General features: G+C 43.6%; 1 protein-coding gene across 1 annotated transcript in view; it reads right to left on the bottom strand.

The window, feature by feature from the left end:
* Positions 1-692: 692 nt before the first annotated feature.
* TM9SF3 (transmembrane 9 superfamily member 3) overlaps positions 693-16,158 on the bottom strand; it is a 39,630-nt gene continuing 24,164 nt past the window's right edge. The window contains 6 exon segments of the mRNA XM_075422776.1: positions 693-1,959; positions 6,488-6,564; positions 6,677-6,760; positions 7,194-7,340; positions 7,435-7,503; positions 9,092-9,231. Coding sequence (XP_075278891.1) covers positions 1,892-1,959; positions 6,488-6,564; positions 6,677-6,760; positions 7,194-7,340; positions 7,435-7,503; positions 9,092-9,231 — 585 coding nt within the window. The 3' untranslated portion in view covers positions 693-1,891.

Genomic DNA, 16,158 nt, shown 5'->3' with positions numbered 1-16,158 from the left:
GCCAAAGCCCGGTCCTTCCCTGCTGTGGCTACTGCGCGGCCCGCGCTTTTCAGACGGAGGCAATACGGAGCTCATCGACGCAAAGACTCTGCTCGTTTTTTCCAGTTCAGAAAGCTGCCTTCGCCGCGGCAGGTGCTCTGTGTCCGACAGCGACGCTGATGAAAACATCCCCATCTGGAGGATGCCAAAAAATACAAAAAGCCCCAAGCCGATCGGCTCTCAGATCTGCCACAAACACATTCCAGGTATTTCCAGCTAAACACAGTGCGTAATTACCAGTCGTCTTAGAAAGACTTCACCTTTAGTGGCCCGTTTATTTCGGCCCGCGCTGACGCCTCCCTTTCTCGGCCCACTGCCTGGATCACACAGCAAGCTCCTCCACAAACGGTCCAGCCAAGCAGCATCTTCTCGGGCTGCTCACCCACTCTGGAGCTGTACTGGACAACAGAGTCGTCAGCAAATTCTGAATTCAAAGCACGGGGTTTCGGTATTCGGAAACCACTCCAATACTGCAGACGGAAACCGGCGTCCAGCAGTATTGCCTCCTCCAACATCTGCGACTGCAAACCCATCTATTTTCACAATCGGAACATTTTTTGTCTGAAAAGTTTATTTTCATTTTCTGAACACTCTAAAGCAACTGTGCTTTGGATGTTACACAAGTGTCCAGATAGGATTAACAAAAATTTAAATGTTCTAAATTACAAATTTAATTCCTGTGAGAGCTTGAGAAAGGAAAGAGAAGAGAAAAGCATGACATACACACACTGTGAAGAAACCCCACCTTTTCATGCAATGGCAGGCAAGATGTAAAAAGCCACCCAAGTTCACACATTTTTACACCGGATCATCAGAAAAGTACTCTGTAGTAAATCTGTACATCCAAATACATTTGGGATCTACACCTAAGTTACATTATTTAATGTTATATACACTTATTACCCCTCGTATATTATCTAAAGGAAAATCTTCATTCAAACCCAAACCAAAAAAAAAAAAAAAAAAAGCAAGACTACCTTGGGAAAAAGGAGAATCACTTTAGACATTCAGTTAAAACGTTGGTTTTGTTTTAATCTAGACCTCAAATTGTTTATTAAAAAACAAACAATCCTCCTCATTTAACATTTCGCTTTCTAACTGTACAGTAAATTGCATTGCAGAGAACACATCCCGTCTTCAGCCTGTATTTTCTTTGGATGGATTTAAGATGTAGCTGGATATTACTTTAAAGATAAATAAAGGGAAGTTGGTCCAACTAGAACAACAGCTGATATATTACATGCATACGGGGTTTTTATCTATTTTAAAATTATTTTTTAAACAAATGAGTGTAGGGTATAGTTGATATCGCAAATAAACCAAAAAGCACCTGGAGTCAAAATATAAAACACACCTCCTCTCCTGGCAATGGCAGTAAAAATCAGAAGAGTAATCTTTCTGGAACGGCATTTTTACATAATTCTGAAATGTTGAGTACCAGGAAGACTACTAATCAAGCAGTTTTAGCAGCCAAGTTTCCCTCTTTTTACTGAATGGAACAAATGCTTTAAATAAACCGTTTGTCCTCTTCACTGAAGAGAGCTAGTCTATTCATCTTTAATGAGCTAGGCTTTTTGTTTTTGTTGGTTTTTTTTTTTGGAGGGGGGGAAGATTAGCCACGTACTCTAGTAATGCCTACTGCATATAATCCAAGCATTTGCTGTGAACAGTTGGAGAAAGCAGTCAGTAAGAACCTAGGATCAATGAAATAGATGTTACTTTAAGCCATCCACAAAATGGAGACCCATACAGTGCCCAGTGTTAAAACCCAAATCTCTTCTCGCGCTTTTTGTTGTGCAAGTTCATCCCCATGAAAACAGGAGGTGATCCAGAGTTCAGTTTTCTTATTTCCTTAGTCAATTTTCACATTCGTGTAGATTTTACGAACAAAGGCACTTGTTCCCATGTAACCAATAGCTCCTGCAAAATAAACCAAGAAGCGTTGAACGCGTTAGCGAGCTGATCGCCAAAACCGGGCAGCAACGTAAAACTTCAACAGAGAAACACTTCAGCAGAGACAGTCACACAAAGCAGGCACTCCGCACACAGAAAATTATTTACCTGCAGCACTCGTTCGCAAGCTCTAATTATCGCTGCTCCCAGCAAACGTCTGGCAAGAGCTCCCCTGGTCTAGCAATCTAAATCCATTAAGCCATCTTACCAAGAGGCCACGCTCACTTGGCCTCGATAAATATAGCAGCCCCCCTACCGCTGCCAATAACCGGGTCCCTCTTTCTGAACAGAGGGTAAGAACCACACAATCGCCCACTCTGCAGGGAAGGTGGATGGGAGAGCAGGGGCTTATTAGACGTTACATGCCTTCTGGATGAGTGTTTTATTGGCAGATGGCTTTTTCCTTCCCACAAGGCACAAATAACAATAAATCCCCATCCCAGGAGCCTGAAACTCCACGGAGGTCTGTACGAAGAGATTAAACTAGTAGCAGTTCGTAGCTAAAGGAAACTGCAACCTGTGGTTTTCAAATTAGTAAGAGTCATGAGCGGAGTATGCATTGTTGCAGCAGCAGTAACAGAACAGGTCACTGGGTTTCTGATAGGGGCAACAGTTTATGCTAAACCCAAAATACTGCAGGACTCGGGACACGTAAAAAATGAAAGAAATGCACCGGACCAAGACCTCTTCTCAGAAGGAGATTCAGCTGCTCAAACCCAGAACCGCGGGTCTGCCAGGCTCGGTAAACACTGTTCTCTTACAACGTCCACAGGGAGTATCCTCATCTCTTCCACGCAAAACGAGAGCAAAGCAGCCTCGTGGAAGGGAGCGTGGCTAATTCTCGGATTAGAAGTGAAGCTGAAGATCAAGCAAGAATTAGAGACAACTGCTGTCAGACTGCCAGCAGGACACACCACAAAACATGGGAAGAACAGGACAGAGAAGTCAGGGCTTGTACCTCACTACAGAGAACTCCTAACCTCAAATGTCTGGATGCTCAGTAAGGAACGGACTCTAAACAGAAACGGTATTTTTGCTTCCCTAAAGCAATACAGAAAAGCCCAGAAAAAAGCACGAAACAGTATTTTCGGTGATCTGGGATGCACCAGACTTGCACAAGATGCGCTCAATACAAAAGCCTAATCCATGCTGAAAGTATTCTGCCAAAACTTCATTTTCCTAAAGGGTTTTTTGCCTATGGAAATTAAGGCCTTACAGACCTGCAGCTAGCCTTGGTGGCCACGGAGTTATTCAGAACCCAGAGAGCTCTTTAAATCCTGGGGACTGACCGGACAGTTGATGAGATCAGCCACTAAACTCTCACCAGATTTTGGGTTTGAGAGCCCCGAAAGCCCAACACTTGTCTCTAACCAGGAAATCCGCACAAGGCAACCCTGCTGCATCATTCCCACGCCATCACCGGAGTGGCACAGGGCCTGTGGAGCCAGCCTCTGCGCTGCACCGCACTTCGAGCTGTATAAACACCCCGACAACCCTTCCACTGGCCAGCGAGCGAGGGGTCTGCATTGCCACCCTGGACACAGTAGAGCACGACTGAAAGAGGCAGAGCACACAGCGGCCCAGGGTGCTGCCTGCAGGCGCGCAGCGCGCTGAGGACACGGCAGAGGGAGGGCCCGGCCGTCCAGGCGAGCCCAGCACAGCGTGCGGACAGACCCGGGCGCAGGAGGCAACGGGAGCACACGCAGACTCTTCCGTAGCCTGTCCGGAAACTTCTGTCTTACGCAATAAGTGGACAAAATAATGGCGCTGGACTCCTAAGACTCCTCTTGCTATGCCTGTGAAAGCAGACACTGCCGACAGATCCAATGCCCGTTTCAGTTGCTGAACTCAGACACACTCCAGAACCTGTTCTTGCAGGGTTCCTCTAGTGATGGGATGCCAGGTGTCACAGGGATCTGGGAGAACGAAGCATTAACTGTGTTTCCTTTGCGATCTAGAGAGCATGTGCATGGGATGGAAGCGAGCGGGAGGAGCAGAGCAGCAGTCGCAAGCGAGCAGAAGCTCCCACCTCCATGAACAGACCACAACCTCTTCTGGACCATGGGAGCCGTGCCCAGGCAGGGCTCTGACAGCCCGGGCCCATGGCAGGGGTTGAGCCTCACGGCTGCTCCACAGGCATTGAACAGAACCTGGGGTGAGGAGGGGGAAGCTGAAGAACGTCCTCCTGGAACACATGCAGGACACTGGTCTCCTTTGAATAAAGCATCCATAGGAACGGGCATGACTTCATTTATTTATTAAACACCTGATCAGATGACACTTGTAACTTGGCTATGGCCAATACAGGTTTAGCAGAAACAGACCGCAAGCATACTTCAGCAGAACAACAAGCTTTAAACAAAAGAAAAAAAAAAAAAAAAAGAGAAAAATCCAAATAGTGGGGAAGAGCAACCACAAAACAGAAGAAGATTCAGTCCTATCTATTCCTTCAAACCAATTAACACTTACTACGGTTGTGACTTTGTAAGGACAGAATTCTTTTTTAAAAGCCTTTCAGCCATACTTCCAGTACTTCTCTGGATGCTGCAGTGTCGCATTGCAAGAGGCCTTTCTATGCTACCCAGCTCCCAAGCCATCCGCTGAGCTGGGGAAGAAGATTTATTCTTTTCAGTCACTGAGGGGGAATCACAAGGCGCTCAAAAGGTCTGGAAGCTCTCACGGGCTCCCTACTGTCCAGTCCCAGAAGCGCGATGCTCTGCAGCGGGCAGCAGGCTCTGCGGATGAAAGCACCCCACGACATGTGGGATTTGAGCTCGCTGGGCATTGTCGGGGCACTAAAACCAGAGCTGGAGGATACAAGAGAGCTTCCCTGCAGCTGCTTTGGACCCTAACTAGTTGGTCTCACACCCAGTCGTGTGATGCTGAGCACGCCCATGCGTGCGAGCCTCCAAGGCACAGCCCCACGTACTCTTCACAGCAGACGTAGTTGGTAGCACGCACCTGGCACAATTTTTTAACACAAATGTCTTTGTTAGACCTCAACGGCAGCAAGTTCCGTAGACAAATACTTTTTGATGGGGGATTTTTTTTTAGTTCCCTCCACACGCTGAAAATGGGAGCTCTCAGTAAAAAGGAATCTCACAGCTTCTTTTCCAACGCACTTAAAAAGACAAAAAGAAATCTCAATAGAGCCACAGAAATAAAGTTTCATGTGTTAAAGTGTTTTCTGGTTTGGAATAAATTTGGATTTTACTCTTATATTCCATCAAGTAGTGTCCTACCATGACACACAAGCACTTGGCAATCTTCCTCTTCCATGTTTTAAAAAACATTTTAATTACAGAAGCTGGTGGGCAAGCTTGGCTTCTGCATCATAGACATTTTAATCAATACCAGCCCGAGCACTTTAAAGAGAAAAGATTAGAGCTGAAAAGTATAAGCCTATTAAAGAAAAAAAAATGGCTGGAAGACTACCAGAACAGCAGGGAAGCCTTGTAATGTGCCAAGAACCTGATGAAGCAAGATTAGATTGTATGAGAGAAAAGGGGAACAGGTACTCAGCAGTTAAGAGATGATGTCCCCCCCTGCCTTATAAAGCACTATGGAATCACCCACTCTCTTGGGATATCCAGAAATGTATACTTTACAGAAAGTGAGTTCCTGTAAGACATCACGCGTCTCCAATACCTAACTTAAAGAAATCCTTCCACCAGAGTCTACGGGACTATTAATTCACTACTAAGAAGGAAAGTATTAAACAGGGATCAGACATAAAAAGCAAACAACATCACAGGAAAGCACAAAAGAACCAAGTAGCACTTTCTGAAACTCATACAGCGAAGGTTAAAAATAAAGTTAACAGGTGAGCAAGTATATTTGACTTTACCAGATGACCTCCACGCCGAGAACTGTGTCTTTTTCTAAACATCTGTCAAAACAGTATCTTCAAAAAGCAACGAAATCCATCTGCACACAGGGGGACTGTGCACCCTCCTCACCTGTGAATGTTCCGATACTGACTTCTCAAACGCTACCCTGAACTGCCAGTCCTGCCTGTTCTGGTCACCCTCATATATAGATGCCACAAGACACAGGAGGTAGCGTCACCAGTACTGCCACACCGCTGATGCCTCAGTGGGTGTGCCTAGCTCCTTGTCTTGGAGCAACAGCAAAAACTCCAAAACAAAGTGCTAGCATGGAATTCATTTGTTTATTAGTTAAATTCCACTTCATTTGGAATTTATTTTGCATAGTTTCTTGCCAAATATTGAGTCTTTCAAGCTTGCACTGAGGGTGAAATTCTGCACAGCACATTGCTTATACTTGGTTCCTACCTAATGTAGGAGATTTCTGTGGATAGTGTCTTCTGCTAGGAAGATAATCTGAGACCTCCAAGATTCTTTTTAGATTGTAAGCTTTTTTGAGCACATCTTGCAACCATACACACTCCACCACCAAAACCACAGAGTTAAAATCAGAAACATGAGAGTCAGACATAACCCAAGAGAAAACTGTCAATATATTTGAAACTTACCACACATTATTCCCAAAGCTGTGCTAAATACTGCCATATAACCAAAGTAAAATGATGTTTGAAACAAGCCATACATCCTGAAAAAGAAAGACAGGAATTTATGCTAGGTATCTTTCCCAGTTTATTTTCTCAATAAACTTATCTGGCAATATGGTCATCTGATATTCAAGCAAGAAAACTACCACTTACTTTGTCTTGAAAAAGTAGTAGTAAAAGGAGTACATGTAAACATAAATCGCAGTTGACGCCGCAGAAAGAAAGCTTGTCCATTGCCTGCAAGTAAACACGCATGTCCATCACACGTCTAACCAAAAGGCTGCCCAAGAAGATGCACAATGCACTAAAAGCTTACCCTGAAAATAAAGCGTACTGGTTCTACGGGCTTATTTAACAAAATCTACATGTTGTCTGCTAGAAGTGACAAAAGTTTCTACGGCAACAGCTAACACTGACAACATGTGATCGTCCTTCTTCACATCCCTGTGTGCCTGGACATGATTTTTTTTTTACACATAGGTACATGCACACACAGATGCACACAGATACAGAAAGCTCCTGCACAGAAAGGATCCACGAGCTGCTCTTCTTCCCCACAGCTAGAAGCTGGACGTGGGACACTTTGAAAAGACCCATCTAGACTGGAGAACATTTCCTTGCTCTAGAACTCTCTGAATCTGGTTAACTATGCGAAGAACGCAATGCTTACCACCTGTAATCCTCTGCGTTTAGCAGGAAATACGTACAAACGATAGTCACACAAACTGTCACAATGCAGAGGATAACCAGAACCAACATCATAAAGCCATAAACATAGTAGATCTTGTAAGCCCAGAATGAAGTAAAAATGAAATACCTGAAGAGAGTAAACAAAATATGCAGATGATATTGTAACTGAACTTGAATTATTGTACTTTTTAAGCAAATCGGCAAACAGCTGACACACTCACATTTCAATAAAAATTGATCCAAAAGGGAGGATTCCACCTAGGCAAACAATAACAGCTGGCTCCATGAACCTGAAAGATATTGAGATTATTTCAGGGACAATTTTAATCCTTCATTTACAAGCACATTGAGGCATACAATCAGGTAACTAGTATAGCACAGAGAATTATTTAAAAGGCATGCTAACGAGAACATCTCTGTCTCATTCCAGCACGTTAGAAAGAAGACTCCCCCAAAGACGTCACGTGCATGGATAGCAGGAGGAGTTATTCTTGGGGAAAGCTGAAACAAAATACAAGTCTCCTGCCTGTCACCTACCGGCATGCGGTTCGGCATCTAGCCAGCCTTAAAGGCTGCAGAGCATCTCTCTTGCCCAAACAGGGCTGAAGCAATCAAGCCCCACAACGTCCACTAGCCCTGAATGAAGGCAGCGAACACTCAGCACTGCTGACGGCTACAAACACAGCAAAAAGCGCAGAGAAACTTCTGCAAGGCGACGGTTCTATAATTCAGAACCAGAGTCCATTTTTAATGCAATACTGAGTCATGAGCTTATGGCCAAAAATGAATACTTGGCTACCTGGAGATGATACTGCCACTTACTAAAGGTGACCTGTGTAGTACTTGCAATGATGCTGAATCTAGCTAGTAACCAGCGATTTAATCTGCAGCTTCTTCTATTATTCATAGGGAGACTTGTCTAAGCTGCCAGTGTGCAATTTCATCACCTTCAAGAGAAGTATCTCATTTCTTTTTGTCTGTCATGCTGATCCAGAAAAATCCACCAGATTCCCAAGACACAGGTCACAATATAAATCAAATCCTAGCACCTGAGCTGCACAACCGCCACTAACAAGAGACTAAGTGTGCTGCACTTCCCAGATATCGTGGGCATCCACGTTTCAGTGCCCCCTTCGCTTGTCTGTTCCATTCCTCTGAGCAGGGAAAGCAAGAAAAATCTATTAAAAAAATCCTCTGAGGATATTTTCATTTCCATAGCTTGCTGCTTCCATCTCAGAACTAAATTAATAAGAAAGCGACTGCATTTATGATTTTCCAAAAACTCCAGTCTACTTTTCGAGACTGGGCACCCACCCCTTTGTACTCACTTCAAAAATAATAAAGGTTTATTCACAATTCCAACTGTACAGCTGGAGTATTTTAGGCTCCATGCCACCAACAAAAGTGCAGAGTTGGGAACAGCACTGCAAGCTTCTCCCCACCGCCACCCTGCAAACATGTCTCAGCTTGTACGTGGAGACCACGAAACAGAACAGCGTTCTGCCTCCGTGGCACCTTCAATCCTAAGTCTGTGAGAGGCATTAAATAAAGGGGAAAGGTTTCGTTTCAGGATACCCACACAAAAACAGGGTTGGGACCATCCTTTCTACGGAAGAGACTGAAGAGCACTTCAGGCCAAATGCGAATCAGTGACCCAGGACTGTAAGATCTGCTACAGCTATTAACGATTAACTGCACTTGGTGCTTTTATTCAACAGAAAAATCATATTAAAGAAATGCCAGTAGAGGTGCTCTCCTGGACACGACTCAATTTAACCCCTAAAAGTTATTCTTCAAAAAACTTTCAGCGATCACAAAAAGTCATTTTAGAGGTACTGAAGCGAATACATCCCCGTTCACATGCATGCCTGTCTTTACCATTTTTTCTCTGGTATGGGACGAGGCACTGCATTGACACGACATGGAAAATTCGGCTGTCCTGACAGATTTCGGCCAAGAATGGTACCAACGAGGTTCAATGGAAGAATGACAAAGAAACAAATACAGCACACTGCCACCTGTAAGGAAAAAATAAAGCATTCATTTAAAAAACAGGCACAAGATGCCAGAAGAAGATAACCAGCCCACTCTGTATACACGAGTTCTTAGTAGTTACCACTGTAATTATGAAGCATTAGTCAATATACACCTATTTTATCAAACAGCAGTATTTCTTCCCTGAGAAACTTCCTAATAAACATTATTCAGTATATTTCCTTGCATCACTTGACAGAATAGAACCATCACAGATTTTTTTACTGTTCTAGTCTAATCAGTATACTCAGTACACTGCCAAGGAACGAAATGCAAATCTTTGTGGTACTTTGTCACAGAAAATTCCATCAGCTTCTCTGAAACTTTCGCAGAGCATGCTGTCCCTGGGAGTTACCATCTAGCAGTTAGGCAGTTGCATACAAAACTACAGCTGCTGGGTGCAAAGTTTTTAACCCAATCCGAAACCCAAAAGAGAATTGCAAAGCCACACCAGCAGGCTGCCGACGACAATTCTGGGTTCACTTTTCTCCACTGTCTAGCAGCACAGTGGCCATACTTACACACAGAGAAGAAGTTTCTGCACAACGCAGCGAAGTCAAGCCAATGTTCCAGCCCTTTCCATCGAAACAGCCTCCCTAAAATTTTACGGCGAATCATCTCTTTTCCAGTATGTAGCTCTACTTCCACTATTCCCTGAAGGCAACATATTATTATCTTCCAAAATGGGAAAATTTAAAGTGTTTAGCAAGACGTTCTCTACTCCTAACTCTTTAGCACAAAATGAATTAGCGTTAGACAGTTTGTTAACTTTTTGATAATTAAAGACAGAACAGTTGCCTGTAATGCAATAACCATAGCTCTCAATACTGTAGAAAGAAATTGTCCAGCAGCAGCCTTGGGTTCCAAGCTCACCTGGAACAAAACTTAGTGGCTTGCAATTGTCCATCTTGCACAACACATCTACCACAGGGAATCCACATGGAAAGAATCTCACCTTGGACGAGGAACCAAGCAAGGAACAGCCAGGCTCAATTACTGATTCGCTGGCAAACCCCTAGATGAAAAAGGCCGTCAGCAGCATCTCATTCTAGTGACAGCAACTGCAGAGCAGAACGGCTTCAAAGCAGGTGGGCAAGGAGAGGGCCCAACTTGGCTGCTGTGTTGTCCAGGAGACTGATTCAGCAGCAGCTTTGAAATATAAAATGTTTATCTGCATAAAACAAGCTGAGACAGACCGAGGTTCCTGGAATAATGGCTTCAGCAAGTACTGCCAACCTGTCCCCAGTACACTCCTAATTGACTTCTGTCAGAAAATCTGAGTGCTTGTGGTTTCATTATCAGATCAGTCAAACCATGGCTGAAAAATGCTGTGACATCTTCCAACCTTTTAACCATTTGGCTGAAAAATGAACTGATTTCAGAGAGAACAGCTAGCATCTTCAGTGAAATCCAGTAAGCAGCATCAGGTACAGTCAACGTTTTGTTGGACAATGAACTGCCTGTCCTAACGCTACGCTACACTCTGAGGACAGACGGAATTGAAGTACGTTTTCTCTGTTTCTCCTGGAGCCACTCAGGAGTCGGAAAATTCTCTGAGATAATTTTGCAGTGCAAAGGAGGCCCGACTAAGCAAGTGAGGATGGACCACAGAGCAGGGTCAGGACTGCCTCCCGCTTCCACCTGCCTCTGATAAGCTGTCTGAGCTGACGAAGATGTGCACGCTCTGTCTTGTGAGATAACCCCGCCCTGGTGACAGCAACCCGCTGGTTGTAGTAGGCTGACCTACACAACAACCCGCACGGGTTAGAACCAGCACACAACGGTAGTGACTTCAGTAGCATCTTCGTTCTTGCTCTCAAGCCACTGTCTGACTCCAAGGTAGTCTACCCGCTCACTGATGTTTGCTGAAAATGACTCTGGTCATCCTTGGCAGTCATAGTCTTCTCTTCATGCGAGAGATGACTGGAGACAGCTGACTCGTTGAGCTTCTGCGTGTCCCCCTTCACTTCAGATCTGAGGTGACGACACTGGCTCGCTCCCAAGCTCAACAGGCAGTGCCTACTGCCACAGATGGCAAGGGCAGCGATGCTGCAGGCTGGGCAGGGTCTAACCTGGAGAGTGTAAATCCAAACTGAAGGCAACACAGGGCACTGGGGTACACAACCGCCTTAACTGAAAAAGAGATGAAGTTATGAGATTTCTGCCTCACGGGTTTCTGAGAATGTGATTACAACGGCGAAAGCGGCTCCAGCACTTACTGGCCCCCACGTCAGCATCACGAAGGGTAGAGGGAAAGTGAAGGCAGCACCAATGTGCGTACGTGCTCTGCCCTCCCGCAGACACACCTCCCTGCAGCGGCCACTGGCAACGCACCAAAACCAACCAAAACCCCAATAATGGCTGTTGCATGGCAGGCAGAGAGAAGAAAGTTAGGTCTTCATGAGCCTTCTAAGAGAAGTATTAGTGTAACATCAGCCAAGAGACATTCAGGGAACAGCCTGGACTACCACTTCAGAAAACACACATCATGCAAACAGGCAAACCTACTACGCCTACAAACCCAGTTTTCCATCAAGCAAACAAGCACGTGTTCTCCACAATCCATATTACTGAAGACAAATGACACGAGTTTTTCTACCAAGCCAGCACATTAAGACATACTTCTTTCGTTTTGACTGTTGCATTTTTGCTGTGCAAAGTTTCTTGTTTATACATCAGCATCTGACTTAGTCTGCAGTTTTCAGTTGCCATAGAAGAGACTGCCAACCTCACCAAGCTCGCATTCTTTCTAACCCCGTTTTGTTTTGATGGGGGAAGAATATTCTGCTGCCCTTGACCGAACGTGCAGAATTCAGTTTTCCTTATTTGAAAGGAAACATTGTCAAGAGGGATATAATTTACGTTCTAGTGCCATGTGTTTCATATTTTCTGACAACTGTAGATTAAACTTCATTCAAAGGTGATAATTAAAATTTTTATGAGCATAACTAATATTAAACAGCTACTGGCAGGCTGTGGTGCCTTGACTGCTTAATGCACAAGGGAGCAAAGCAATAAAAATTAACTGTCAAAGCCGCAGCTTGATCCTTCCCGTCAGCTACCAGAACGGCACTCTCCGTCACGAGACGCTCCCCCGCAGAGGTTACCGAATCTGTACGGTGAAACAGTTCTCTGCACATCATCTGGCCAGACATTGTACACAACAAGGAAAGAACGGAAGGCTTCACAATAAAGTGTCATTAATTTTATTACAACTAAGCTGCTAATCTAGGGTGCTGCTCTGGGTAATAAATTGAACTGTTGAAAATTTAGGCAGAAGCATTAAGCTGAGTCTTATTTTCAGCAAAAACAAGGTTTTTGACCAAGGGTTCCACAGTCACTTTGAAGCAATCTGAGGAAGAACCCTGCTGAAGGTACGTCATTAGATTTTTTTTCTGTTTTTAGCCAGGTGTATTTTCTTATCTGGCTCAAGGCATGAAAATCTTTGGTGTTACCAGGTCCTCATTTATCAGCGGCAGCCAATACTCACTTCAGCTTAAAGCTGTCAGGGATGGCTGCAGCCTGGATTAAGTGATCTGTTGGAGGAAACACTTTTTTCTAGTTTAAACAAGGTATAAAAGATGCGAACGCTAGGGTCTCAATCCCAAGAGAAATTCAGTGTGCATAACCTTATTTAATTAAATCATTAAAAACGCACACTGGAAACGTTAACCACACAGGAACCTGCTACTCAAACAAAACAAAAATGGAGCAGTTTCACAGAAGCCGCACGGATTCTGCAGTCAGAGTACTGCTTTAGTCATAGAGGCCTTAACAGAAATCTTTAAATTCTGTATCACGCAGAGAACAACATAAGCAGTCACAACTTATGAAACTCCAGAATTCAGATGGTCCCTTCAAATTCAATCACGCTGCACTCTGTAGAAATACTGCACTGCTTAGTATTTTTGCACAGAACTGCCACCACACTCCTCAAACGTATGTGGAAAGGTCACTTCACTTGCCATTATTTAAAATCCTTTCTAATTGTTCCACGCTCCGTTTTTTCCATATAATTCAAACACAACAAAATAGAAAGACAATCGATAAACACACTGAGAAGACTTACAAACATCAGCGGAAGGTAAGTCAAGGCGTACAACACCTTCAGAACTCCTCTATGTTCGCTAGCAACAGGATATAATAAATAAAATACCACAAAAAAACGAAATTTGGGCTCCAAAAGAACAAAGACTTGAACAGTACCCACTGCATTTCTATACAGGTGAAGAGATGAGAGAAAAAGCCCTAAAGACTTTTGTATCTCCTTCATATGCTTAGAGAGTTGAAAGCTTTAAACCTTAAAAAGCTCTCATATTTGAATAAAACCTATCCCATTCATTCCTTACTGCATCTGGAAGGGAAGCGCAGCAGAAAGATGGCCCAGGGAAGGGATGCAGCCTTGGTCAGGCTCACGGTGTACTCCACCGCAGCAGGTTCGTCGCAGCCTAGGTCAGACGGCTAGCAGGTATACCCACAGGGCTAAAGGCAGAGTCCCGAGACCAAGGAACAATTGTAGAAACCAGCCTCGCATCTTTCCCGTCCCCACCACACCTCCGAGGAGATCCCAGGCATCAGGAATGAGGGACACCAGGCGAACAAAGCTTTTAAGTTCAAAGCAGCCTGCAGTGACAGCGAGGTGCATGAAGGTGCCAAAGAGCCCAATCAATTCGAGCAATGCAAGACGAAGTGTAGAAGCGCCGGTGCTAGGCAGATCGAAGATGAAGTGACTGTGCGGTAGCTCGAATGTCTCGGCTTTGACACTATCAGCTGCCCCTGCCTACACTCCACAGAGAAAGCTGTCTGGAGGGAAGAATGAAGTTGCAGAGAGAAGACTGCCCAGCAGCTCACAGGGAAGCAGCAATGCACAACGGGCAAAGCACAGGACCTCATATTCAAGCATAGTCTCCTGGCAACCTCTGAGCTCAGAGGCTTTCTTCAGCAACTCGGTTTCTGCATTTTCCAGATTTACAGTAGTCAAGAAGAGGTGCTAAATCTTGCCAGCGATTTAAATAGAGGAGGGTGGTTTCAAGACATGCCAGGGGAAAGGAAGTAATCTCTGTGTTCTAGTAGATTTAGATGGCAGAGGTTTTATTTCCCCACGAAAGCAGCAGCTGGAAGCTTCTCTCCACTGAGAACAAAGGTGGAAAGGCACAAAGGTATCTCTATGCACAAAGCCAGAGGGCTCGCTGGGGACTTCAACCTGAAGCACAACATGGGAATTTCAAACAATTTTCATTTCCTTCTACAAACCAGCTTTATTAGTTGATTTGAAGTCATTAGAGCGTTACTTACTCTGATTAAGTTTCCGATTCATAACCTGCTCCTACAAGAAGTCTGCTAACTCCACTGAAGTTTTATTGCCAGTCATAATGATTCAAATACTTTCATAAAACCTTGAGATCATTAAAATCACTGTGTATAAAGAGTCCTAACATCCTGGTTAAGTGACCCCTGAAGATTTATATTCCCATTTGCTTTTGCATGCACATGTTTCCATGATCTTAAAATACAAATCAGTTGAACAGATTTACAAGGCAAACTTCAGCACAGGTGGAACTCTCTTCCCCCAGCATTCCTGACCTCCAAATGGGAATACAAGTGAGAGATGTGGTATCATAAATGCTTGTTCAGCAGTAAAACAGAGCCTCTTTGCACATGAAAGATTAATGTCGTAAACTTTGGTGACAGTACCGTATATGTCTGCTAGCTCAGGAAAGAAAAAACAATACAATATTCCTTCGGGGCACTGACCAACTAATACAAACATATCCAAAGATAGAATTTGAGTCTAATTTCTGGAAGAAGAAAACCAGAAAAATTAAGTGAACAGTTTATAAACACATTTAGTTTGATATTATATTTAGGGGTTTTATAACAATAAAGTCAATGTAAAAAGTTGGTATTTAGGCATGCACTGAAAGTACTGCTAATAAGGAGATGACTAGAACCATCAATGTACATGTAAAGCAATGACTTCTCTCTCAGCAAAAACTGTTGAAAGCCTTTGCCTGAAACTGAGAATTGTCTCTCATTACCACGTATGATTTCCAGCACATTCACTCATTAACAATGTGTTCTTAAGAAGTACGGTCAGTCACATACTGAATTTGATTACATCCCAAATAATACAATTTCTAAGACAGAGCGTGTGATACCAAGCTTCATTTTATGGTAGATTTAAGCTAAGAAGAAATCCAAGGCTACTCAAACATCTCTGAACAGACTGAATAATTTAAGACGATATGCAAAGAAGGAAGCTATTAAAAAAATGTTAAATCCCAGATTTACTACAGATATTGAAAAGAAAACAAGCCTTTCTGTATTCAGATATTTAACAGCGCTACTACACAAAATTAGAAAAAGCAATTTTATTGTGCATACTTCAGAAAATTCTGCTCTCTAATAACATCCCTTGCAAGCTCAAACAGAAACTCTGCCAAAGTGCCGAGTGATTATTTCCTACATTGTATTCACAGCGTTACTTGAGGTTGCTTGAAAGGGCCATAACGAACAAAATCCTGACAAAAACCACAGAAACAAGAGAAGTCATCATGATTAAATGGGAAAGTAACCCAAACAGCATTGTTTTTTCAACTGACATGGCTAATATACAGACATAAGACCATAACTGGGTACTAAATACCACCTCACAAAGTGAAAACAGTGATTCATTTTCATAAAGCCAGATGTCTTCAGGACATCTCATATTGTTGCCTGATCTTTTATTTTTTCTGCTTGACTGCAATGATTTGGAAATAGCTTTAACTTGGAATCCTTTTGCATTGCAATTTAGTTTATAATTAGTTTGCACTGGCCATCCAGAAGAAAATTCAAGCTGCTAACTTCCCATGTTGTTACAACACTAAGTGCAAAGCAGCAGGGTCATTTTAAGTAGAGAGAAGACTGTT

This window comes from Opisthocomus hoazin, chromosome 6 (assembly GCF_030867145.1).
Source record: "Opisthocomus hoazin isolate bOpiHoa1 chromosome 6, bOpiHoa1.hap1, whole genome shotgun sequence".
NCBI lineage: Eukaryota > Metazoa > Chordata > Aves > Opisthocomiformes > Opisthocomidae > Opisthocomus > Opisthocomus hoazin.
This window is presented reverse-complemented; position numbering and strand designations above follow the sequence as displayed.